General features: G+C 51.2%; 1 protein-coding gene across 7 annotated transcripts in view; it reads left to right on the top strand.

The window, feature by feature from the left end:
- The window catches only part of rnf220a (ring finger protein 220a), a 138,140-nt gene that overhangs the window by 71,951 nt on the left and 38,897 nt on the right, over positions 1 to 27,292 (top strand). For 4 of the 7 annotated variants that reach the window (XM_042104311.1, XM_042104284.1, XM_042104293.1 and 1 more), the window contains exon 3: positions 17,439 to 17,612. The exons of the other annotated variants lie outside the window; for them this stretch is intronic. In XM_042104311.1, coding sequence (XP_041960245.1) covers positions 17,439 to 17,612 — 174 coding nt within the window. The remainder of the gene's footprint in view (positions 1 to 17,438; positions 17,613 to 27,292) is intronic. 7 annotated transcript variants of the gene reach the window in all.

Here is a 27,292-nt window from a genome sequence, read left to right as displayed (position 1 = left end):
GGGGCTATTAGCCCCCTTTTGTTTGTTTTGAATGCGAATAGAAAAGGAATTGGCGCGTTTTTGATCTTATTGTCGGTAACTCTACCTCCCCGGTGGCCCGGGAGAAAACCAATCCTAATCCGGTTAGTGGAGGCAGCATCAGGCCCTGTAATGTTTCTGAGGGGACCATACTATGGTGACAGATAATAAGGTAAATGGTAGCGAGCAGTTAGCTTCAGCTAAAGGTACCCTCCCTTTCTCTCTCTCTCGCTCTCTCTCTCTCCCTCACTCTCCCTCTGCCTTAGACGGGAGCATGATTGGTTTGGAATTTATGGCAGACGTAAGTATGTATGATTGATAGGCCTGGCTTTTAAACACAGGCTCCAGTGTTGTCTGTTTATACTCGCGGAGACCGCATGGGATCTCTGAAACGTGATGTGACTTGACCATAGCTGACTGGAAATCATCTGTGGTTTCCCAAAAGTTAAAAAGGGACAACAATTTCATTTCAGCCAATTTTCAGTCAGTTATGGTAAGTCAAGCTGAGTTTTAGAGGAAGCGAGTGCTCATTATTCTAATATAAGCAAGTGAGAGCCATCTTTGATGAGGTGAGAGGAGAGGAGAGGAGATGAGAGTATCACAGTGCATATGTGTGTGTGTGGGTGTGTGTCCAGGGTCCTGCCTGGGGAGGCAGAAACGTGATCCACCCACAGATACTTCCTCTGTCCTCTGGAGTTCCCCTCCAGCAAGGTGCCCTGACCTCTGTCATGCCACTGGTGTCAGTGTTTGTCTGTTTTTGTGCTTGTATTTCTGAGTGTATCTTTGTGTGTGTGTGTGTGTGTGTGTGTGTGTGTGTGTGTGTGTGTGTGTGTGTGTGTGCATCTGTACATGCCCTGTTTTCCACAGTAGTTGTGACAGACAAACTGATTAGTATGCCACTGTTTCTCTGTTTCCTCAAGTCCCCGTGTTTGCCGTAGTGATTGAATTATCACCAAAGACCAAATCGTACATCATTGTATCACACAGATAGTCATCCACACACAATCGCAATACAAACACAGACATACACACATAAATACACACACAAATATACACACACACACACATACACAAAGCACACAGAGACAGAGACACAGGCACGGCGTGATAAGTAGCTGTGAGTAATTGCCACTCACTCACAGGCAGCTGCTGGCTCTTGTTTACATGATAACTGATTACCCTAATTTTGAGAGCTGCCTGATAAATAGTTGGTCATTCTGTCAGGCCATGGGAGAGGCAGGGCCATAATACCTTTTTGATTATTCAATAAATAACCCATAATTCGACATTGATTAGACTGTGAATGTGGTGTGTCTGAGGGGGATGTGAGGGGGTCTGGTATTGACCCTTGTGGTCAGTGCCTCACTGACCACTGGTCACTAAGGTCACTCCCCTGCGTTGGCCTGGGCCTCTCCAGGCAGGGCTGATCTCATTAGAGCATGGGTCATTCGTTTGCTATGCCTCCCACCAGCAAATGTAAATCTGTGCCTAATGGGGGGGACCACTTAATAACATTGAAAATGATCCTGTTGCCTCGTGACGAGTGGCACTACGCCGATGTTTTTTTTACAACCGAGACCCACCGAAGCCTGCCTGCCCGGGCCTGGCTCGGGCCCCATAGATTTTTTCATTGCTCTGAAAAATGGTTTGTTTGCTAGAGCACACCCCCCCATTCTCCACGCCACTGACACTGATCCAGTTAATGTGCAGTCAGTGCGGCCGACCTCCGCGGCGGATCGTGTATCATTTTCCTGATGTGGCCATTGGTGGGTACTGATTGGAGTTATTGGAGTCTTCCTGATGTACTTATTGGACTATTGATCCCGGAATGTTTTGCCTTCTGTCCGTTTCCTTTTCATTTATATGCAGAGCAGATGCCCTTGTACAGGGGCGAGGCAGAGCCCTTCATGTTCCTGCCTGTCAGCCCACCCCCCCCCCCCCCACACACACACACACACACACTTCAACCCAGCGCCCCTCCTTTATGACATCACTCATCATGACAACTGGGCCCTGGGTGTCTTGTCAAGAGGACAAGCCATCACTCTATTGGACAAATCTCAGGGTGAAAAATGGCCGTCGCCTTTGAGAAGCTCGGTAAATGACTTTCCACAGCAGATGCATTGCTGCTCTGGATTTTCTTTTTTTTTGTGTGTGTGTTGCCTATTAAATACCTTCTCTCAATTGCCCATTATTTCCCCCTATAAAACCCATGCAGACTGCACGATTTTCTCCTCCGCCCGCCACCACCCTCACGTCTCTTTGTTTCGGAAAACATGCTTCACATGCAACAAAAAAAGGGGGCCTAATGAAGTGAAACGTTTGATGTTGTAAATAAAAAACAGACCGGGCGCTGGGGTGCAAGGCTTAGCAAGCGCACAGGCTGATCATAGGTGTGGAAAGTCAATCTTTTAAAGAAGCCTGAGTAAAAACGACAAAAAAAAAACTAAAGAAAGAGAGGGGGGGGGGGGGGGGGGGGGAAACGATTCCTCTCAGAGAGGCTGCCAAAACAGCTCCGACCGCCTCCCAAGCCCCGGGCCATCGACAGCCCTCTTATTATGCAATTACTGAGAGCTAGATGCTGAGCAGCACTGCGCAAAACGCCACGCCAGAGCCAGCGCCACGCCACACCACGCCACGCCACACCACACCACGCCACACCACGCCACGCCACGCCACGCCACGCCACGCCACACCACGCCACGCCACGCCACGCCACTCCACGCCACGCCACACCACGCCACGCCACGCCACGCCACGCCACGCCACGCCACGCCACGCCACGCCACGCCACGCCACGCCACACCACACCACGGCACAGTCAGCAGCCATGTGAGGCCACGCACGCAGCCCTTGGACGTGTATGTGTGTTTGTGTTTGTGTGTGTCGGCAGACTGGTGGCCTGTGTGTGTGTGTGTGTGTGTGTGTGTGTGTGTGTGTGTGTGTGTGTGTGTGTGTGTGTGTCTGTGTCTGTGTGTCTGTGTCTGTGTGTGTGTGTGTCTGGTCTGTCTGTGTGTGTGTCTGTGTATAGAGAAAGTACCCAAGCTGACCAGCCGAGCAGTTTTTATTAAACGGCGCTCTGCCTGGCCTGATATGTCTTCATCAGCAGTTATGGGAGAGGTAGAGAGAGAGAGAAGAGAGGGAGAGAAATGATTAAGAATCATGACCATTACGCCTCACTTTTGTGTGTGAGGGGAAAATCGTTCCATTCATAATTTATACCCTCAATTACTATTAATAAAGAGATATCTCAGCCTGGGAGAGTGCTGAGGGACAATTACATGTAACGTGGCATAAACGTTTCTATTTGAACGTTTCTCAGCCTCCATTTCTCACCCAAGTTAATAAGAGGGATGATCCCCCTTGACTTCTCCATGAAATTATTGTATGGATATGGTATTCTAATCTATTACCCTCTGTGTCATGTATTCACCCAGTTAATTGGACCGGTGAAGGAAGAGAGAGAGGGAAAGAGAAGAGGGGAAGAAAACGAGTGCAATGTGCAAGAGAGGAGAAGGAACAGGAGATTGGGGGTGGGGGGTGGGTGGGTAATGTGATTGGGGTTAAAGCTGATCTAGGATGGGCAAACACTCATCACAGTAGCGGCCGGAGAAGGTGAGAAGGGTCAGTCTGCACATCACAGCCACATCAAGAAACGCTTTGGTCCATCTGATGCCTTTGCATGTTAACAGTGGAAATGTGCTTAGACGCGAGGCATGTGTTCACACCAGGCTTTTCAGGTGCTGTTTCTCAATATGTGCCAGAGCTGGACGGTGACTCGACACCTGCATGCCCGTAGTGATGTCCAGCTGCGGAATATACCCTGGCACAGCTGCCAAAGCACCATTGCTGTTCCTGGTGTCCGTTGATCTGCCTGTTGCCTGGACATGCTTGAGTGGCCCCGCTGAGGCTCCTCCGGGCAGACAGTGGCTGGCACACTTGGCACGCCTCCTAGGAGCCCATTAGATCCACACACACACACACACACACACACACACACTCACTCACACCTGCATGCCAGCGTAGAGAGCAGAGGGCTGTGATCAAGCTGCTTGCATTTGTCATATAGAAAAGCAAACGCAAAAGCTAACGATCGTTAGCTTGCGCGGCGACTCACGGGCGCTAGCGCTCACTCCATCAGGTATGGCGCCACGTGCCTTTTCCCAGGGCTACAAATGTAATAGGCGGTTTACTCTGTGTTGCCTTTTTTCTAGGAAATGTTTAATGGTCTCTTCATATAAAAACAGAAGTATTCCGTGCTTGTAAAAGGTTCCAGATTGACAGCTTTGCAGACTCCAAAGTGTTCTTCTGGGCCTTTTCAGGGAGGCCTCGGTAGCCTACGAGAGAGAGAGAGAGAGAGAGAGAGAGAGAGAGAGAGAGAGAGAGAGAGAGAGGCTCCAGGTCCACGGCTCCTCCAGGCCAGGGCTCCACAGAGGGTTGGTGGCCCACATTCGCCCTCACTTAGCCACTGGGGACATAAAGCCAGCGCTGTGCCCCCTGCCTCCCACCACCTCCATTTGAGCTGTTAGTGTGGCAGCCCCAGCATACGCCCCCCCACCCCCACCCCTACTCCTACCCCCGCGCCCACCTCTGTGCCAGCTGGGCTTCTCCACGTCTAATCCCCCTCTCCTCTCTGCTTAGGGTGAAGGGGAAGGCGAGCAAGAAAAGGGAGCCATGATGTAACTCCAGTCGAATTCCAATTACCAAAAGTCAATGTTTCACAAAAATAAGCTCCATGCCCTCTCTCTCTCTCTCTTTCTTTCTTTTTTTCTCCCATACACATACACACATGCACAACACACACACAGACATATGAAAACACGCGTAAAAAGCACGCCCACGTACAGCGTTCTGATCGACTCTCTCCCCTCCCTCCCTCCTGGGTTCCTCTCTTGCCCGCCTCACCCTCCCTCACCCCCGCGCCAGCACTTGCCAGGCAGAGCTTATAAAAGGAGACTTCAATGAATGGAGGCTCGGCAGGGAGCCGTGGGCCGCGCCCGCATATCTGGTTTGATTTTAGGGAAATGACTGGATGGCTGCCTGTGGAAAGCGCGGTGGAACATGCACGCGCTCTATTAAAGTCTGGGTGGGGATGGGGGGCTGGCTGCAGGCGGGTGGCTGGGTTGGTTGGTTGCATGGGGGTGAGGGTCTGGAGGCTGGGGCGGTGGTAGTGGTGGTAATGTTAGGGGAGCTGCTGGGCACAGGGATGCGGTTAAGTGGAGGCCCCCGGGGGGCTTGTCTGGGCAGAGTGTGGGTGCTGTGAGGCAGGAAGTTGCGCTGTAAACGGATCCGCGCCGCAGGGAGGCAAGCCAGAGAGCCCACAGCTCTCCCGAAGCCAGTCGGGGACAGCGGGGGACACAACAGTGCGGTAAACAGACGAGCGTCGCCCCCCATACCTCCTCGCCTAGTCCCACATCCAGTTCACTTTTGTGTGTGCGTGTGTGTGTGTGTGTGTGTGTGTCTCTGTGTTTTTTGTTTGTTTCTTTTTTTTGTGTGATGATGAAAGGAGGCGGTCAGGTCAGGACACCAGAGAGTACACACACACACACACACACACACATAAACACACTCGATTTCACCGACTTACAGTCTCCAGCACATTAAGCCAATAATAATGGGAGGGGGGCTGCGTGAGATGAAGGGAACAGCCTCCCCACCTTTTGGGTTCTAGTGTTTAAAAAGGCAGACGTGTGTTTTAGCTTTATGAGGTGAAGTTGTGGAAACCTCCCACAGAACCAGAGTCTCGGCACCACTCTGACAAGCCCCGAGCCTTCGGGCCGCTGGCACCGGGAAACTCCCCAGCCCGTTTCTGTAGCGCTCGCAGTCAATCCATTACGATAATGTCACAGGGCAGCCTTCAGCTGCCAACGCATTACAGATTGACGCACGTCTCGCTCGGTTACTAAATATTTCTCGCGCTCGGGCTTCCAGCGCTGATGTAAATGTCTCCCGAACAACCGCTTTAATTTGACACATTCTGGGCCAAAGTTCTCTCCTATTTTATTCGTCATTTTGACTCGACCACAATATTTCTGAACGCCGGTTTACGGGCCCCTTTGAAATCGCCCAGCTGGCAGCGCTAGACAAAAGCATGAGGCCGAAACAATCTCATAACAATCAAAGTAGCACCGCGCAACTCCAAAATAAACCTAAAATGTCGGAGCAAATTGATCCTCTTAACGTTTCCCCCCCCCCCCCCCCCTGTTGTTCGATGTGTGTGGAAACACAGTGCCGGCATTGTTTTGACTAATTTCGGCCCCGGCGGTCGTAAGTGGCGGGGCTATCCATTCTCTCAGACGGGGGTATTTCATAGGGGATCTGGCTACTTTGACCGTGATATAAAGCTGTCATAATTTATTTGAAATACTAAAGGAGATGACCAACATTAATCACCCTCTCTTGTTTATTAAAGCCATAAAGATTTCACTGAGTGGTTTATCACCTCCGCCTGATTGGGGGTGGGAGGTGCTTTTTGTAAAAGGCCCTCACAAAGGGTTAGAGCACTATCCCATCCCATTACACCATCACAGCACTCTGAACCCTGTCACAGGGGGAAGAGAGAGAGAGAGTGAGAGAGAGAGAGAGGGAGGGAGGGAGAGAGAGTCAGTTTGAGGGAAGGATAGAGAAAGAATGCATGCACAGGAAGACAGCCCTCTCCCACGCAATCTTTATTGTGCAGTCAGGAAGTATGACATAATCCTGACCCCTGACCCTAGCAGGGGAAAGTGCTGATTGGCCTGGCTGCTCTTTCCCTACTGACTGTTGTCGTAGTTGCTGAGGTAACTAGTTGCTGTCTCACTCCAGCCAGGGACCGCGAGCCAGAGCTTCTGACAGTGAGGACAGCTCAGTCTCAGGGAAAGTGCTCATGTCAACCAGCTCCTCAACACAAAGACAAAGACATGCTGCACCTTTCCAATCTGCCTGCCTGCCTGCCTGCCTGCCTGCCTTCACAGCCATTCTGTCAGAGGATCAATAACTCAGTCAGATCTCTCCTGGGTCCAGGAGCTCTGCAGACATGGGTTATGGCACTGTGTGTGTGCAGGGGGATCAGTAGAGTCAAGGACACAGGGGGAATGGCGACCTGTTTAAGTGCATGTAAACACAATGCTGGTCCCTTTGTCCCTTCCCTTTGGGAGAGGGTATTATGTGCACCTTTTGTATTGGGGGCATACGAGATGATGTCTGATCCAAACTGAAAAATGGATACAGTCAGTCAGAGCCTGATGCGGACCGATAAGAGCCTCACTTCATCTGTCTAATGCCTCCCCTTAAACTCTGGAGGGATGTTAGACATGTCATTCCCCACCAAATCATAAATTTTACAAAACAGCATTAGGCTTTGAATAATATAATCTTAATTATTATTTTTGCTCGGTATAACATATTTCCAGTGCGTAATGATTTTTTATGCCCCTGACATATTGTTTGGAGGGTGACATAAAACCCCAATGACATGTGACATTTGGAAAAGGTCACTCCGCCCATCTCTGCTCACGTCTGTCTTCATAACGCTGGCACTTGTCATATTGAAGCTGGCATCGGCAATCTTTGTCTCGCGCAAGAAACTCTTTTCTTCCCTTTTTTGTGGTCTCTTTTTTTCCTAATGTGCTGCTTGTGCTGTGACAGTGTGTGTGTCTGTGTCAGTCAGGGCTTTTTCTGCACAAGGTTAGGCTAAGGGGAAGAGAGGAAGAGAGGAAGGGAGGAGAGGAGAAGAGAGGGGGTCCATCAGGGTAAGGGGAGGAGAGGAGAGGGTGGATTAGTGCTCTCCGGGCCCCTGGGGGCCTCAGAAACAGCACATCTCTTCCCAGCTGCCCGGCACAGGCCGACAGGGAGAAGGGCTCATACTAATGTGATAAATACGTCAGCGATGGCTGGGAGGCCTACGGATGGGGTTGGGAACATTCAAACGCATGGTAGAAAAGCAGAGTGGGGCTGGGGGGTGGGTAGGAGAAGGGGGGGGTTGGGAGTGTGTCTGGCAATTGATGAGGAGCGATCTCCTGGAATTAACCGAAACTGTCTCTTGTCCCCCCCCCCCGCTTGTTCTTCTTTGGCAAGGGGGAGTGGAGGGGGCTGTCTTGCCTAGCTGTCAGTGCAATTCTCATCATCAAGCCTCTCAGTGAAGACGCCAGCTAGTTCAGCAGGCCGCTGGATTGCATCAGGGGAGAGAGCTGAGGATGTGTGCACCAAACTCATTATGAGGGCGCTCCAAACGTGGGGCTGAGATGCTGTGACATTGTTAATAAACCAGAGGAGGATTTGGATGCCCTGTATGACAGATAGCAGACAGTGTTCCAGACACAACTTTATATTCTTTGTCAGTCTGTCCCGTTTTATTTAGACTTTTTCCAATGTTATAAATTGTCCGCTTTTACCCGTTGGGGGATTTTTTTTTTCACCCTCTGTGCCAGCGTTTGGAAATTGCCACTTCTCCTGACACCTCTGTTCGGGCGGTCTTAAAATGGGTCGACCTCCGGCCTTGGACGGTTAAGCGGGGTATTTTTCAGGAGGGCTCGCCTCACAGAGGGCGCCGCGTACACATCTTTATGCATGCGGGGTGCCGTGGCCCTTTGGTCGTAAATTGTGGTTGGGTGAGCAGTCCTCCCGCTGCTATCCCACAGTGCTCTGGGCTCACCCCGGGCAAGGTGGAGCTGGAGGACGGAGAGGGTGTGGCGATGAGGGGGTTGTGTGTGTGTGTGTGTGTGTGTGTGGGGGGGGGGGGCTTGTTTTGCCAGGCAGAGAGGGGGGGCGCTGGTGTTGTGTGGTCAAGAGAGGACAGGCGGGGGCGGGAGATCTGGGCAGCGTGTAATGTATAGGCTATAACACTCAGTGCTTACGTTCTGACAGCTTTAATGGTGATGGCCATATTATAGAGAGTGTGCAGAGAGTAAAAGGGGTGCTTTATGGGAGACCGCCTGAGACAGAGGCAGATAGCAAGGACACGGCTTTGTGTGTGTGCATGCGTCTGTGTGTGTGGGTGTGTGTGTGTGTGGGTGTGTGTGTGTGTGTGTGAGTGTGAGAGAGAGTCAGTATGTGTATTTGTCAGAATGTCAGTGTAAGAATGTTGTGTATTTGTGAGTGTAATTTATTAATTATATATTTTATGTCATTGTGTGTGAGTGTGTGTGTGTGTGTTTCTGTGTGACCATGTGTCAAAACATATATTTGTGTGTTTTCCTCTGGGTGTATGTGTCTGTAGAGTGCTTTTTGATCTGTGTGTGTGTGTGTGTGTGTGTGTTTGTTTTCCCTGCCGAGTGGCATGCTGCTGCTGGGAGCACACCCTGCACACTGGGGCTAATTAAGAGCAGCTGCTGACTAATGAATCAGGATGAGTTTAATGACGGCAGTTTGAGAGCTGCTGCTGAACCTGAGAAAGCGCCAGAGAGAGCCTACTGCCACGGCCCCACATGCAGCTGTGGATTTCAGCCGGCCGTGTGTGTGTGTGTGTGTGTGTGTGTGTGTGTGTGTGTGGAGGGGGGTGGATGAAACTTGATGAGCGCTCCTCTACACCCTTCTCTCTCTCTTTCTCATTCTTTCACTCACTCTCACACACTTTTTTTTTTTTCATCTTGGTCTCGTAGCGGTTGAAACTGAGCAGCAGTGTTTCACCGAGGTGTCTGTCCGACTGCCGTTCGCTCGGTTGCGTGGTGTCTCTCTCTCTCTCTCTCTCTCTCTCTCGCCCTCGTCTTCCTGGCTTGCGTCTTACCGTCATTCAATCCCCGTGTTTCTGGGAGCTGCGTTCTTCACGCGCTTCAGTCATCGCAGGCGGCACGTAATGTGTCTGCGGTATCATAACCCCTGTTTCCTGTAACAACACCACCCTCCTCGCCATCTCCACTCCCCTCCCCTGTCACAGCTGGACCACACTCCCCCTCTCCCCACCCGCCCCGCACTGCAACACCTGCTGTGCCGTTGGCCTGAGGAAGGGGGACCATGTCACTGTGGTTTTGCAAACAGCTAACGAACTGGCCCCCACCGCAGGTGCCTCTTCCTACTGTTACACAACTGCCTGCCTAACCCCACCCCACCCCACCCCTCCCCACCCCACCCCTCCTCTCCCCTGCCTCCCCCCGCCTCACACTCACATCCTTCAGCCACACTGCTCCTCAAGGGCTCCTCCGTCTAAACTCATTTCAGCAGTTACAGTAAGAGCTCGTCCTATCTTCCACATTCCGTCCTCTCCTGTTCCTCCAACATCATGCCACATACAGACAGGTCCAAAGAGACAGACAGGCCTATCCTCCCCCCCCCCCCAAACACACACACACACACACACACACACATTCTCTGGCCCCCACCTCCCTCCTCCCGGGCCGGAGTGGCAAGTGACAGGACAGGGGTAGGGGATGCGGATTCAGTTTCGCCCCTGTTGCCACACCCGCTAATAATTCCTTGGCCTTTTCTCCCATTATACCTGACCTTCTGTGGCGCACGGCAGCGCTTGTTGACGTGCATGTCAGGGAGCATTGTGGCAAAATGTCATCACAGAAAGGTTCCATCGACTGATGAAACGGGAGACATGCCATACGCCACTCATAAAAGCACTGAGGAAAGAGAAAAGACACACGTTCTGAGACAGGCAGACATGCACACGTGAAATGGGAAGTGTCAATACCGAGGGAAAGGGAAGATCTCAAGACAACTAAGAACCCCTCAGACACTTGGCTGGATCTCAGCTTCCTTTTAGCGTTCCGTGTGATGTGTTAGCAAAGCACATATTTGGTGGTCGTATTAACCTCACCGGTGCAGCGTGCGGCGCCCTTCAGGCTGTGCTGACAGTTCTGGGAGCGGCCCGTGTAAAACGACATGGGGTTCTGGAAAGGTGCAAGCCTAGCAGCGCCTCCAGTCTGCCTGTGTCTGTGAGCTGGGGGAAGAGCCCTGAGCCTACAGGAATTCAGGCAGCAGACTCGCAAATACACCAGACTTGCTGGGCACTGACGTCTGCACCCTCCCACCGATCCCTGTTTGTAAATAAGCGTACTTTGGGAGGGGGGGGGGGGTGTTTATGTAGAACACAGCCACAGCCACAAAACACTCCATGGCTGCTCGGTTTCCGTGCCGTTCTCTCGGCTGTTGCCTGCCAACTCCACTTCTCCAGAGCCCCACACGAGCGTGCAGGGTGACACACAGCAGGGTGCACAAGTGTGCGTCAGACTGTCACTTTGAGAGGGTGTAAAGCATTCTCAGATGAGAGGCGTTGCTATGAACAACAGGGGAAAAAAAGAGACAAAATTGTCAACTTCGTTCAGGTTTGCATGTTCGATCTGTAGGTGTAGGCCCTACTTACCGTTAAAAACAGCAGAAGACCTGGAGCAAGATTTTTTTTAAACGAGGGCAAATTGGTTCTGAGTGCACTGCTGTCATCGCCACGGCACCCGATAAGCCCGGTGTGATTGATTGATTTTTCATATTTTGCTCTGACGCTGAGCGTCTCTCCTCTCAGCTCTTTGTAACCAGAGATAAAATAGAGCCGCTGTCTTTTGTTTACGGTGGCTCGGCTGGAACCCGCCTCGCATTATTTGGCAATTTTATGTGTGACACAGTAATGGGTGGCATGTGGCGTGTAGCGTGTAGCGAAGGCATGTGTCTGTGTTTTACTCCTGTTCGGATGGGTTTTAATGGCTTAATGACATTATCCAGATTAAGATAAAGCCGGTTATTCTTTAATGAAATGATCACACTCCAGCCTACAACAACCTCATCTAAATCCACACTTCTTGAGAATTCTTCACAAGGCACCCATTTTATGAAGGATTATTAGAAAACTATCAGCATAGATACCTTTGCTCTTCTAATAATAAAATCACTCAGCCAAATCAAACCTAGGAAAGACATGGCTGAACATGCTGGTACACACACTGCAGTAACAGCAACAACCTGTAACCTGACCTGTGCGTTCTGCTTGAGGATGGACTTCCAGCTAACACAGAGGGGGCAGGCCTAGCTTCTCCCAGTTCTGGATCACTGAGGCCCTGTCTGAGAGCTGTGGTGTGAGCTGCTGCTGCCGCCACCACTGCAGGTGCGAAATCAAAGGGAAGTTCCTGTTTAGGTGCTGCAGGAAGGAGACGCCTCATGGGGAGGTGGAGGACTGGAGGAGCGCTGTGGTGCGGTGCGGTGCGGTGGGGTTTGGTTGTGGAGAGGGGGGATCCATGCACTCCTCCGGTACAACTCCTTATCTGGCTGTGGTTGACTCCCGCGGCAGGAGTCAGGAGAGGGAGCAACCCTCGCCCCGTCCTAATCTTGTTTGTCATTGCTAAATGAGCTGCCACGGCTAGGTGTGTTAGCGGCTAATGAATTTACAACCTGATAGCAGCAGGGCTGAGAACTGCGCAGGGGTCATAAATGAGGAAGGGAAGAAAAAACAGTAATTAACATTTATTAGCTGCCTTGTCATACGCACGGCCGGGGCCGGGGAAGTATGGATAATATTGCAGTGATCAATTAATTTTTAATCATCTCAGGAGAGATTGCGGAGGCACCAGATGAACTGCAGACAGGCTGGAGTCTGTCAATAAACAGGGCATGGGTCATGGCTCCGCATAGTGTGTGTGTGTGTGTGTGTGTGTGTGTGTGTGTGTGTGTGTGTGTGTGTGTGTGTGTATGTGTGTGTCATCAGGCGCCGTGCCTATCAACACACACCTTGAGGCTACCTTGACGCCAAACCGTCCGCCGATTTGTGTGTGCACAGCGACACTGTCACGCCAGCACTGTCAGTCATGTTTGTGTGTGTGTGTAGGACATATTTACTTCGAAATCGAAACTCATTCATTTATATATATATATTGACACTGATTTAAGCCCAGGTCAACGTATTTGTGCTGTGATTCACATTACTGGCGAATGTGTAACTGGCACAGTTGTACTTCCACATAATTTGACGATTTGGCTCTGCGATATGGCAACCCGCACAGCACGTCTCTCTCGTCCTACCTCAGGGACTGACGACCTGAAAATAGACATTCTTTTTGTGATTTACTGGAAACATTGTTGTTGTCAGACCAGCGAATATACACTTTTTTTTCCCGAACCTCCTCCCTTGCCAAGAGTGAGCGCGTGGGTAGAGAAGCATGGGTTGGAGAGAGTGGACTAATGTCCTCACGGAGGGGCCGAGACGAGACGGATGGACACATGTGCGGGCTGGGGCAGCTCATGACATATAGAGTGCCCTGGGGGGGGGGGGGGTTAATCCATGGTAGCCGGGGCTCATGCCAAGCGGTAGCCGATTGTTAGAACTTGATAACTTTATTGCCGGCGAGTTCCTCATACATCACACAGTGAGTTTGTTTATCCAGAGCTGTGACGGCTCCCCGTGCCCTGGGTTGGGCCGCAGTGATAAATGGAGATTGGGGGAAGGTGTCTCCATATGTGTATTTTTTTCTCTTTGTGTGCATCTGTGTGTGTGTGTGTGTGTGTGTGTGTGTGTGTGTGTGTGTGCGTGCGCTAGGTGGGTGTGTATGTGACAGAGTCTATGGGTGTGTGTGAGGGAGAGTGTGTTTGTGTGAAGATGGGCATCAATCCTGTCTGCTTTCAGTTTAGAAATGACGCATAAAACATCAAATTATTGCCCTATTGACCGCAGTGATTGTCTAATATGCAGTCATACATTACTACCCCTTCTCTTAAAGCTCTTCCATGATGCCTGAAGTAGCAAACTTTTGCTATCAGCCATTGTTGCTGCCTGTGTTGTACATTCAACTTTTTAAACTGACTCCACTTTACTTTTGCATCTTTTTTCTCCCACTTCCTGTTTTCCTTCATTTCACGTGTGCCAGTCCCCCCACACCCCATCCCACCCTCTCTCTGAATTGTTGGCTGTACGGTGGCGTATAGCTCTGTTTATCTGGGCCGGGTCTGAGATCAGGGCGTGCTGTGCTGTGCTGTGCTGTGCTGTGCTGTTCTGCGTTGCGCTGTGACTTAGCAGCCTCGTCTGCAGGTTTGGAGTGTTAATGGCTCAAGGTCAGGGCTGTAAACTGGAGGAGACAGAGGAGACGCCTGCATACGACCTGCTGCCGAGGGGTGGAGGGGACGGAGGGGAAAGGAGGGGTGGAGGGGGCAGGGACCCAGACATGGACGACCATGAAGCTCAGGGTGGTCAGCCATTACGCTGCACTCAGACACAGCTGTCAGCAGCACTTCCACTCACAAGTCCTCATGCGCCTTCAAGTCCGCTTATTTTTTTCTCCTAGTTTTTCTTTTTGTTTTTTCTTTCTCCCCTTCTTTCCTAAATGACGTAGCTGTCTAAAGAGAGAGAGAGAGAGAGAGAGAGAGAGAGAGAGAGAGAGAGAGAGATCTTTAAAACACAGAGGAAGGAGCCGATTGCTGATGTACTCCGCTCTAACTGCTACTTGGAGAGCTCTCTCTCTGTACTGGTGCCCCCTACAGGGCAGCTATGGTAACTGCACATGATGTCTGCCTCCTGCTGCCACCATGGCCCGAAGCTGAGATCAGGAGAGGGGTTTGTGGGTAATTAAATCAAAATCCTCCTTTAAACATCCCACCACTATCCCATCCCACTCTTCACTCTCCACTGCAACACCCCCCCCCCCCCCCACCCCCCAAACACACCACACCCCACCCCACCCCCTCGGCCCTCGTCGCTATCCTCCACCAGCCTGCAGCTGTCGGGGCGGGTGGTGCCACCCTCCAAGCCACAATGGGCTCTTCACCGGGGGGCACAAAGGAACAAAGGCCTCAGTGCCCAGTTAATTGCAGCACAATGCCATTGTCCTGAGCGGCCACCACAACAAGAGGCCTTGTGCTCCAGCGTGTCATACTGGAGTGGCATGGGGCAGCAGTGGCAGTGGAGAAAAAGTGCAATTGTGGGGGTAATGACCTGAGGTCATATACACTGACCTTTTATAAATAGAGTCACATCAGCAGGATGTTTTTCTTTTTAGTTTTTTTTGCTTTATTCCATGCAGTATTCAGTCAGCAGGAAAAGGCAGGATTTACAGTAATAGAGAAACAAAGAAAAATATCACATCCTGCCAGCAAGTTGAGTTACAATCAACGTATGTGTGTGTGTGTCTGTGTGTATATCTATATGTGTGTGTGTGTGTGTGTTTGTGTCTGTGTGTATATCTATGTGTGTGTGTGTGTGTGTGTGTGTGTGTGTGTGTGTGTGTGTTTGTGTCTGTGTGTATATCTATGTGTGTGTGTGTGTGTGTGTCCACGTCTTGTTTTCCGGCTGAGGGTGCGGGGTAATTCAGGCTCAGTGAACCCGCTGTTGGCTGCGCCTGCTCGCTGGCCCCGCTGGACCTGTTGATGGGCCCCCTCTCACCGTCACGCCGCAGCCCCGCTGATAAATGTCCCCTATCGGCATTGCCATTGTAATGGCCCCGCAACAGGCCACGAGACGCCGGCCGCCGCAGAGTTATCGGCCGGCTCCTGCAGGGGAAGAATACACATCAAGCTGCCAATCACCCGGCCTGAAAATTGCTCTGAGATTTGAGTCCCCAGACAGCGCGCCGTCAGGCAAAGCTCCCCTCTCTCTCTCACTCCCTCTCTTTCTCTCTCTCACTCCCTCTCTTTCTCTCTCTCACTATCTCTCTTTCTCTCTCTCACTATCTCTCTTTCTCTCTCTCTTTCCCTATCTCTCCTCCTGCGCACGAGTGCTGCTATTACACTCTGCTCCTGCATCACTTTATTTCACCCCGCATTTTTCTTTTTTTCCCCTTTTTTCTTTCTTTCTTTCTAATGCTTAAACTGCTAAACATCCACGTCCCCTGTCAATCGCTCACGGACTAGTTTCTCCTCTTGCTCACCACCGCAAGTTTGTTAGAAAGCGCAGAGTGAGTGAGAGAGAGATGAAAAAAAAAGAAGAGAGAGAGTGTGGCGGGCTAGCGAGTAAGAGAGAGAGAAGGAGATGATGGGACTTGGAGAGGTTAATGTGTGAACACCAGCAGTACCATTCCAGGCCTCTAATTTTCTATTGATCGCCTTCATCCTCTTCCTCCTCCTCGGTTCAGTGTGACTAGGGAGCATGGGACAGAGAGAGACTCCTCCACGTCCACCTTTCTCTTTTTCTCTCCCTCTCCTTTTATCTCACTCTCTATCTCTCTCTCTCTCTCTATCTCTCTCACTCTCTATCTCTCTCTCTCTTGGTGCTGCTGTGCTGGAATGGGCTTGAGGGCTGAGAAACCCCTGACGACACCCAGCCAGTGAATAATTCCCCATAATCACAGGGGTTAAAGAGCTGACCTGCACACACACACACACACACACACACACACACACACACACACACACACACACACACACACACACACACACTCAGCACACACACACAGCACAGGCCTGGGACAGGGAGGGAGTGGTAGAGAAACAACCCCCTCTGCTGTCAGACATATCACATGAGCTCCCTCAGAGAGAGAGAGAGAGAGAGAGGGATAGACAGAGAGGGAGAGAAGGAGGATGAGGAGAGAGGGGAGGGGGTGATCGGGGGAGCGGGGGCTCTAGAGACAGTGAGAGGCCTCGGTGCGGGAGGTCGAACTCAGATAAAATCACAATGATGCTCGCTGATGGCTCCGTGCGGGTGCGTGCTAGGCTCCGTGATGCAATCCGAGCGTGTCTGATTGCCACCGTCCCCTGCCCTCCCCCAGGGATCCATGGGCCCCTCTGTGGCCCCGCTAGGGCCCCGGGCCCCCCCTTTTTATCAGGCAGCCTGAGGTCCGCCCACTTTAATACCCACTTGTCCTGATAGCCATCGCACGGCTCCCTCTCAGCCTTCTCTCTGGCCTTTATTAAGCCCCCTCTGCCAACACTCCTGCAGAGGACAGAGAGGAAGAGAGAGAAGGAGAGAGAGAGAGAGAGAGAGAGAGAGAGAGAGAGAGAGAGAGAGAAAGAAAGGGAATTCAGGAGGCAGAGACAAACAGAGAGAGGAGGGGGGGATATATGGCAGCCATAGATACAGATTTGCAGACACAGAGGGAGGATTAGCTTAGTTCCTCTGGTTGGTGACAGGGCCTGATAACGCTGAGAAGTCTAATAGGGTCCGGCCTCAGCGGCAGACCAGACGGAGCAAGAGGTGTCAATCCATCAGAGCAGAGCTCCCCGGGAGAGCACACACAACACATCCAGCTCTCGCTCTGTACAGTCATCTATCACACACACACACACACACACACACACACACACACACACACACACACACTCACACACACACACACACACACACACACACACACACACTCACACACACACACACACACACACACACACACACACACACACACACACACACCACTCACACACCATTTGAGACACTGTGAGTGAGAGATATAGCTAAACATTACAGGAGGTGATAGTAGCTCATTTAGAGAATGAAACGTTTGCTCAGCACTGATTACACAACACAGGACTCATTGGCCCCTTAAGAACATTCATTGAATTATTCTTTTTTTGACACCTCATTTGAATTCCAGGGACACACACCTGCGTTCACTTGAGGCCTCAGACTAACAGGTGTGCAGCACAGCAGCTAAGGGCCAGCGCTAGCTCGACACATCTCTACCAGAGCCAGGAGGAGGAAGTGACAGTTTTTGTTTATGGGCCCGACAAGAAATATGGACGAGGGAGGGAGACGTCAGATATCAGAGGCAGGTGATATGCCGTGATGTGCCGTGATGTACTGTGCTGTGCTGTGCTGTGCTGTGTTGTGTGGAGCGTGATGGCTGCGAGCGTGATGGCTGCGATTGGCTGGGTGGCTGGGTGGCTGGGTGCGGGCCGCTGCGAGGCCGGCTGCGGGCTGTAAATCACGGGGCATTGTTCTGAGGGATGTGCTCCCCACCGCCGGCCGGTGTGCTTATTATCCCCCCCGCTCCCGCACCCTGACCCGCCGGCTGTATTTCTGAGGCTCAGCAGCTCCTGACACACTCCGTCTGCTGCACGACAATACACACACGCACGCACACACACACACACACACACACACACACACACACACACACACACACACACACACATACACACTGTACGTGAGGGAGCAGGGAAAGTAGATGTGTGTGTATGTGTGTGTGTGTGTGTGTGTGTGTGTGTGTGTGTGTGTGTGTGTGTGTATGTTGTGTGTGTGTGTGTGTGTGTGTGTGTGTGTGTGTGTGTGTGTGTGTGTGTGTGTGTATTTGCTGTAAACAGATGTTGAGAGATATAAGTGCTGTCGAGGAAGGTGTGTATTGTGAGGAACTCTGTGCAAACTCTGTGTGTGTGTATGTGTGCGTGTGCGTGTGCGTGTGCGTGTGTGTGTGTGTGTGTGTGTGTGCATGTGCGTGTGTGTGTGTGTGTGTGTGTTTGCATGGGCAGGGAATCCAGGGCAATAAGACTTGAGATTTATTCCCCTCCTCAGCCCATCTCCCCTCCAGTGCAGACAGGTGCCATGTTAGCAGCTCCTCCTGTGCTGCTCCCCCAGGCCCTGCTGAGAGAACAGAGAGGGAGTGAGGGAACGAGGGAGGAGGAGAGAGGAGAGGAGAGGAGCGATGGAGTAGAGAGGAGGGGAGAGGAGGGGAGGCTTAGGCTCTAAATGGTTTGTGCGATGGAGGTGTTAGCTGGTGTCAGCTCGCTGCAGGAACTGACAGATGAGCAGAGGCTAGGAACAGGAAATCCCTGGCCCCCATACTCAGGGGAGGGCTAAAGGGAGAGGACAGAGAGAGAGAGGGAGAGAGAGAGTGAGAGAGAGAGAGAGAGAGAGAGAGAGAGATACTTATGGGGAGTTGTTTCTGTGTGTGTGTGTGTGTGGGGGGGGGGTCTCTGTTGTACTTAAGGCGTGAGCTGCACGGTATGGGCAGGCGTGGCAGCAGTAGCAACAGCAGCAGACACAGGAGAGTCTCCAGTGAGGAATCAATCATCATGGCCCTCCCTCCCTCCCTCCCTCCCCACTCTCTCTCTCTCTCTTTCTTTCTCTCCGCCCTGCATGCGGTAATTCCAACATGTAGGGGGAGAAGACGGATCGTCTTTAAGTCAGCGCCCTACTTTCACTGACTTTGAGTCCTAAAACGCACACACATACACACACACACACACCTCAGTAATTTGGTGTGTGGGGCGTACGACAGAAGGCCACAGCAGGAGAATAGCCCTTTTGGCTCTCTCAGAGTTTCGCTAATAGCGTATGAGGCGCTGTCAGCCGCAGCGCTGCAGCCTCGTCGTTAAAACCTATAACACTTTTACTTTTCCTCTATAACCCGTGACTTCAGCGCTCCATCCAAGTTCGCTGTCACCGCTGAACCACTCTCACACTCACACACACACACACACACACACACACAGAAATAGAATCTTTCTCTTCAGTAGGACATTACGGCAGAGAGAGCAGCGCTAGCCGTTATTGATCGGCAGCAGTGTGGCCGAGGCCAGCGGGTTAACACGTGTAAAGGAGCAGACCCGTTTGGAGGAGAGGTTAAGCGCGGCTCGCTCCCCCAGCGCTGTGTCGGGAGTGCCTTCCCTGCATGCCGAGCGGCAGGTCAGGAGGCAGGCCATTTGGATTGGTCGCTGGTGCTAGATATGATTGATCGCAGAGTGCAGCAGCACTTTCTCTTGTAACTTTAAAATCATTAAGCCTTTACAGTCTCATGCAGATTTTATGGCCTCTAACGTAAGGGTTTCTCCTCTGCTTCTTCTCTTACTTTTTCTTTTTTACTCTAAATTGGAGGGTTCACTTCTTGGGCACCAATGAATCCTTAATAAATAGTTTTACTGCTATGTCCAACAGGACACGTTTCAAAACAGCCAGGGGATATTTAATATTAGACTGAAATTGAAAGGCAATTATATTTGCTTTGAGGTGTTCAGCTCAAGTGCTTGGCACTTCTATATTTCATCTTGTGTGTGTGTGTGTGTGTGTAAGTGTCCTTGTGTCATGGAGGCTGTGTAATGTTCCTGCTGTGGTGACAGGTGAGATGTTAATACAGGGAGAGGAGAGGGGCGGGTGACGACATCGGTCACCGTGGTGACAGTTCCTCTCCTCTCTGGCAGAGTTGCGTCCTCTCTCTGTCCCTTTCTCTCTCTCTCTCTCTCTTTGTCCCTTTCTTTCTCTCTCTCTCTCTCTCTCTCTCTCTCTCTCTCGCTCTCTCTCTCTCTCTCTCTCTCTCTCTCTCCCCCACCGTCTGAATTCTATTAACTCCAGCGGCTGCTGGGTGTCACCATTAGCGCTAATTAGTTAAAACATCAGAGTATAAACAGTAAATTGGCTCCAGTAATGAATTCCCCCTCTTGAGCATATGAGAGCAGAGGAGGGGGGAAGAAGGGGGACGCAGACAGACACACAAACACACACACACATAAACACACACACACACACACACATAAACACACACACACACACACACACACACACACACAGAGATACTGGAGAAAAGGGCATAAAGAGGCTGAAGATGGTGAAGACCTCATGGGGATAGGTTTCTGATCGTGAAGGCCGTGATGAGTGCTATGATGAGAAGGGTTTTGTGTTTGCATTAGCGTCCTGCCTCTCTACTGATGGACAGGCTGAGACGGAGGACCATTAGCGGTCCTCCGTGCTTAACCACAGGCGGGGATGCGCAGACAGGGAGCGGGCACTCTCTGTCAGGACACGTGTCTGGAGCATCACTCTCTGTCACTCACTACTCACCACATCACTGGCATCAGAGGGAGAGAGCAGGGGAATCGCATCAAAACAATGAAGTCATGTGCTATTGCACTGTGCGTGAACTGTGGGCCTGTGTCACCATAGTTCTGAAGGTGTAAGGTTTTTGTTGTAATACACGTGATACACAGCTGTCTAGAAATCAGGGAAAACAGATATGACATAGATATGCCCCACAGACGTACCCCATTGGCACAGGTTCTGAATGAATATGAATGGGGTGCAGAGGCTCAGCGGTGGCACGAGGGAAGGTTAGACGATCAGTGGGATGTCTTCAGGTGTCCTCAAGGGATAGAAGACAGGAGTTTACTCCTCTGCCTCCTCCATCCTTCTCCTGGCCGGAGCAGGTGAGCCTATGGGTCTCAACCCCCCCCCCCCCCACACACACACACACACCCACCCCTCTCAGCTGGTGGAACTTTCTGATTGATGGATGGGCCATCGCCCCTAAAACCTCCCTCCCCCCTTTGGAGTGCACCTCCTCTAGGGAAACAACCTGACTCTAACCCCCTCCACCTTTTTACCTCCCTCCACCCCACCACTGTCCTGCCACCGACTCGCTCCCTGCTCGCAGGCGTGGCTGGTGTCTTTGAGTGTGTGCTCTGGTGCTCTCCATCCACGCTCAAGTGGAGATACCCTCACCCCAGCCCGGCTCCCTCCTCACACACCAGTGCGGCTGGCAGGGCTGTAATGGCGCAAACCCCCCCAGGGACGGTGGTGGATGCTGGGGGATGAGTAGGGGGCGGGTGGGGAGTGGGGCAGGGGCACTGTCTGTGTTTAACCCCCCCCCCCCCCTCCATCTCTTCCATCACCAATGGAGAGGAGAAAAATGGAGGGAGGAAGAGATGGAGATAAGGGAGAAAGAGAGAGAGAGGGGAGAGAGCAGCAGGCAAGCTGGCAGATCTAACCCGACAGTGTCACCCTCATTTCCTGGGTCAGTGCCTGGGTAATGGTCTATTAATTTGCTCCATTCTCCCCTGTGAGGCAAAACTCAATCTTGGGGCCTGCTGCGCTGCTAGACTGGCGACAAGGTGATTGATTGAATAAACAGCTGTCACTACCGTCGGCACCCACACCCACCAGTACAACCACACACTCAACATACCCCCCCCCCCCAGAAAAAAAAAAACACACACACACACACAAACAAACACGCACACACTGAGGCCTATAAACACCGAGGCCCCCACCTGCTCCACCCCACCAAGCAAACACTCTCCAGGAAAAGATGCAGCCATTATGTGCATCAGAAAATGGTTTGTGTCACCCCAAACCTGATAGCCACCCTCTCCACACACACGCGCACACACACACACACACACACACACACACATCCCCAAGGGATTAAACAGTCAAAGAAAGTGTCCATGCAAATGCTAATATTTACTCGATTCATCACGAAAAAAGACACGCTTGATAAAATATGACTCATAAATGTCTGTAAGTGAACTGTAATTAGCTGCATTCAGCAGATGCATTTCCATTCCTAAGTGGGTCATTTTTTATGGTCAGCAGTGTGTCCATTCTATGTCTAAAGCCCACCCCATCCCTTTCCCCTGCACTCTCTCTCTCTCTCTCTCTCTCTCTCTCTCTCTCTCTCTCTCTCTCTCTCTCTCTCTCTCTCTCTCTCTCTCTCACACACACACAGTGTGCACAGCGTTCACCCCTTTTTTCATAAAAATGTAAAAAGCACTTAAGCCATCATCTTGAACCTCACACCCCGCCCCGCAAATCCAGGATTCATGACCAGGAGATGCAGTCAAACCATCCCACCCCTCTCTTTCCCCCCCCCTCTCTCTCTCTCTCTCTCTCTCTCTCTCTCTCTCTCTCTCTCTCTCTCTCTCTCTCTCTCTCTCTCTCTCTCTCTCTCTCCTCCCCTCCCCTTCTCTCCCCCTCTCTCCTCCCTTCAGGGGACTAGGTTGGGGAGATTGCATTTGCCTCTTTAGCCCTGACAGAGGAGGGCCGCGCCAAAAGTGCCGGCGTGATCGGCTTTGAGCGGGGCGTGTGAGACCGCCGTTTTAAAAGCACAATGCATCACTGTCAGCCTACGGCAGCACCCACACCCACACCCCTCCCATCCCTGCGCCACACGTCTCCACGGCGATGGAGCCCATGCTCACGCTGATGTACGCACCGTGCGTGTGTGTGTGTGTGTGCACATGGTGCCAAACTGAAGATGACCCCCGTTCCATTTCATCAGACGTCCTCTCAAATGAACACAGACGCTCCATTCCCCCTCCATACCTCCTCCCACATCTCCCTATCCCCCTCTCCTTCGCCCCGCTACGGCAATCAGCCCAGTAACTGTCCAGCCGGCTTAAATCACCCACCGCTCACTTAAAATAAACCACAACACACACACACACACACACACACACACACACACACACACACACACAAAGAGATGCCACCTTCTCTCTAGTGGATGTGCATACAAAAACCCGTGGCGATATCCCATCATCCTTTTAATTCCCCCCACCTTTTTGCGTTTAAGGCACATATTTTCCATTATGGAAATGACTGGTGGGGACTCACCTTGCATTGATTTAGGGGGCCAAGGGGCCCAAAATGAAGGCTGACAGGCACCGGGTGGATTTATTTGATTGTGCATCCGAGGCAGTGTCATTCTGACAGGAGGGTGTGTGTGTGTGTGTGTGTGTGTGTGTGTGAGAGTGAAGAGAAGCAATGTGCATGGGGGGGGGGGGTGTACAGCCTTAGGCAGCTGGGGATGGGATGGTAGAAGGATGAGATGGAGGTGGTTTTGGAGGGTGGAGGAGGAGGGGGAGGAAGAAGACGGAGGAGGGGAAATGCCTGTGAATCAAATCAAATTCCCCTTATCGCACATTATTTGAAGACGTTATCAGGCAGGCTAATGCGGTTACACATTCAGCTTGGGCTGAGAGATTTCACTGTTTACTGATGTTGGCGTGTTTAAGGGGCAGCGAGGAGAGGGGACGGAAAAGGAAAGAATAGAAATACAAGAGGAGAGGGAGAGAAAAAAAGAGAGGGAGGCAGAGGAGAGAGAAAGAGAGAGCGAGAGAGAGGCGACAGAAACGCATGGCAGGCAGGATCACTTGATGCATGTCGGGAAATGTTGAGAGCCCTCCAGCATGAAAAAAAAAGAAGAAAGGAAAACGCAACAAGCTTGACAAGGCGAACACCTCTGTCAAGGACACACAGACAGGTGCAGGCTGTGTGCTAGCTCTACCCTGCCTTCACTGATGCACACATCACATGTGCCGCAGGCACAGAGAATACAACTGAACCCCGCAGGCAATCCTGATAATATAGAGATCTCTAATTCAGCCGTTGTTAGCTGGCTTCCAAAAGACTAAAGACCTTCATTCTAAAGGAAGTGGGCCTGTAATTGGGGTTGATTGATCCAAGGTAGGATTGCACCTGAAGGGGAAATAGAAGGAACAAAGGGAGTGAATGAATGAATGAACAAAAGAAGAATGTGCTGTAATTTGTCTCAGCACCTCTGCTGGATATCATTAGAGAAGTTGGTAAAGTGCCATTAGGGGATGCTTTGTTCTTATATTAAAGGGACACCAGGCAAGCCTGATGCTTTTTCTCTACGAAACTCCCCCTCGCTCGGTCTGAAGCTCTTTTCCGTTTCTTTGCGTCTTCCGTCAAGGGTTTTCGCTGCTTCTTCGCCGGCTCTGCCATTATAAACACGTTTGCAACAATCGCTAGCGTTTCGTTAGCCTGCCTCTGTGCTGTGGATGCAGGATGTAAACTGATCCTGCTTCGGTCGGCGGGTACGATACACTGAACTTGCAAGCGGGATATTCTTCCTACAGGCAGTAGGGGCGGGCGAGAGAGCCTTCATCTCCCTGTAATGAGTCATTTAACCATATACCGAGTTACGAAGATGAGTAATTAACACGAAAACGTTGCCTGGTGTCTCTTTAACTAGAGAAGTCAGTGTTCTTATCCAAAGAGACCCAGACTGTACAGAAGGTGTATTTGTGATATAAGTGTTACAGCATAATGGAAATACTCATGTATATGTGAGTTTCCCCACTGGTTAAGATGGCTTAAGCACAGTAAAACATTAGGGTGTCGGCAGGCCAATCGGCAGGCAGATAGGAGTGTTGGAGAGGGTTGTTCAGGATGAAGGCGATGGGAGTTGGTATACACTGGGCAGCTCTCAGGCAAGCTCAGCAGGCAGTCCACCACACACACTCATACAGTACACACACACACACACACTCACACACACACACACAAACATACAACAGTACATAACTTGAGCACAGCTCTATAAAAAGACTCTGTTCTCCTCATCTGAGGCCTTTGCTAGAGCCTTTGTTCTCTCGCCAGTGATTTAAAGAGAGCCCAACTCTACTGCATAAAGGCTTGATACAGTACTCTGACTGAACACACACACGGCCACACACTACTCTCACACACACATGTTCACATGCAGAGATACAGTACACACATTCCACATTCCCGCACAGAACACATATATGTTCACAAGAACCCTCAAGAACAGTACCCGCAACAGATGTAGGAAACCTCAGTCAGGAAACACACATGCCTCCACCCTCTCTCCTCTCCTCTCCTCTCCTCCTCTCTTCTCCTCTCCTCTCCCTTGTTGCTCTCATTAACTCTAAATGATTAGCATCACATGTGCACATCAAACCAAATGAGCAACAGCCACATGGCAGACCCACTTTTCTGCCACAAGACTCTCACAAATAATCCACGCAACTCAGTGTTTCTTTTCTGCTGGAAAACATTTTATATAAAAATCATATCAGAAAGAAAAAAAACCCCTCCGCCACCACTGTACTGTACAGTATATGTCCACGTGTGAGTGTTTTATGGTACTGACACTGATATGTAAGTGTATAGGGTTTTTTAATGCCTTTGGAGGCGGTTAAATGAATAGGCCCATGCTGTTTGAGTTATGCTGCGCGCGGTTAAATGAGAGGGGCTGCAGACGGCTTACAGGTCCAGCTGGGGCGGCTGGTGGCAGGCTGCCAACGCGCGAGGAGGAGGAGGGGGGGGGGGTGTTGGCAGGGGGGCGCCACGGCTTCTGTGGAGAGCGGGGGGGGGGAAAAGCGTGGCAGCTCGTAAAACAACATGTTAGGAGTGTCGGAGCAGCAGCGAGCATCAGAGCCCTGTGGATAGGGAGCGGCACAACGCCAGCCGCTCCCGCCTGCTCCTCACCGTTATCAAACAAGAGACACCTTTCTCTCCCTCTCTCCCTCTCTCTCTCTCTCTCTCTCTCTCTCTCTCTCTTCTTTCCTTCAAGCTGCCCATCCCATGTATGAGTTGGGTGTCGCTCATCGAGCTCTCAAACTCATCAGGCTCTAATTGTCCTATCAGGGAGGTTAGGGAAAGGTTGCTGCTGAGGGAGGGCGGCCTTTAAATAATGAAAGCATTTTGCACGCCCTGAAGGATTGGGTTGGGGGGGGGGGGGGGGGGGGTAGTGCACACACTGTACCTGTGGCTCTCATTAGCAAGGCTATCAGGGAAGGAGGGAGAAGAGAGCAGCTAAGTGGCATGCCCTGATAAAGGTGCACAATGGCAGAGATTAAAACGAACGATAAAAAGAATGGATAGGTGTGTGTGTGTGTGTGTGAGAGAGAGAGTACTGTATGTGAGGCAGAAGGAGAAAGAGAGAGAGATGGTGAGAGAGAGAGAGAGATGAGATGATCCATCTTGGCGCATTAGAAGTGATCAGGCCTGTGCTCAATCAGGCCTGTCAGAACCACGGGCCTCTTCTCCACCTCTCTCCTCCTCATCCCCCCCTCTCACTCGCCCTCTCCTCGGCGCTCCCCTCCTCTGTGCCGCGTGGCATTTGGGTGAGGAATCTCAGCACTAAAAAGTTCTGTCAGTCCTATTTCCTTGTTATTGCCCTCCTCCCGCGCGCCCGCTCCCGGTGGTGCCACAGATTAAACGGAGTCCCCGCCGCCCGCTGCTCCAGGGTCCGTCAGAGGGGGGCATCCCGCATTAATCATCTTTAACGCGCTGACAAGCACCGCACACGTAACCCCCCCGCCCACCCCCTACAGCCCCCAGGATTTATCTCTCTGTCTCCCTCTAGCCATCACTCACTGCCGAGCGAGAGAGAGAGAGAGGGAGAGAGAGAGAGAGAGAGAGAGGGAGAGGAAAACAGATAAAGCACAGGAGTGTTAGAATGAGAGTCAGAGGGAGAGAGGGAGAAAAAGAAGAAGACCAATGGAGAGAGGGACAGAGAGAGAGAGAGAGAGAGAGAGAGAGAGAGAGAGAAAGAGAGAGTGAGACAAAGACAAAGATAAAGAGAAAAAGGGGAAAACAAGAACCAAATGGAGGTGTCAGTTGTAAAGGAGTATGGGTCACAGAAACACAGAAACCCTACAGAACGCAATTCGATTGCTCCAAGTAATGAATTGGAAAGCAGTAAACCCTGTAACAGTTACTTGTACTGGACAGAAGAGGTTTAACACTGTGTCTCAGTAACGACCACAAGCCTGTAGTCGTGGGTGTAAACAACTCACCAATGTCTACTCTACAACATGCAGATTCTTCATTCTACAGTACATGAGCTTGTGGATTTATACATTTTTCATACCAAGACAAATATTTGAATCTGTATGTACGCAGTCCACTTAAACAAAAGAAGTGGACAATAGTTTAAATCTACACATCTACCTTAATGCTCAT

Source organism: Alosa sapidissima, chromosome 1 (assembly GCF_018492685.1).
Source record: "Alosa sapidissima isolate fAloSap1 chromosome 1, fAloSap1.pri, whole genome shotgun sequence".
NCBI classification, from domain to species: domain Eukaryota; kingdom Metazoa; phylum Chordata; class Actinopteri; order Clupeiformes; family Clupeidae; genus Alosa; species Alosa sapidissima.
The sequence above is the reverse complement of the archived record's forward strand: the minus strand, read 5'-3'. Positions and strand labels throughout refer to the sequence as shown.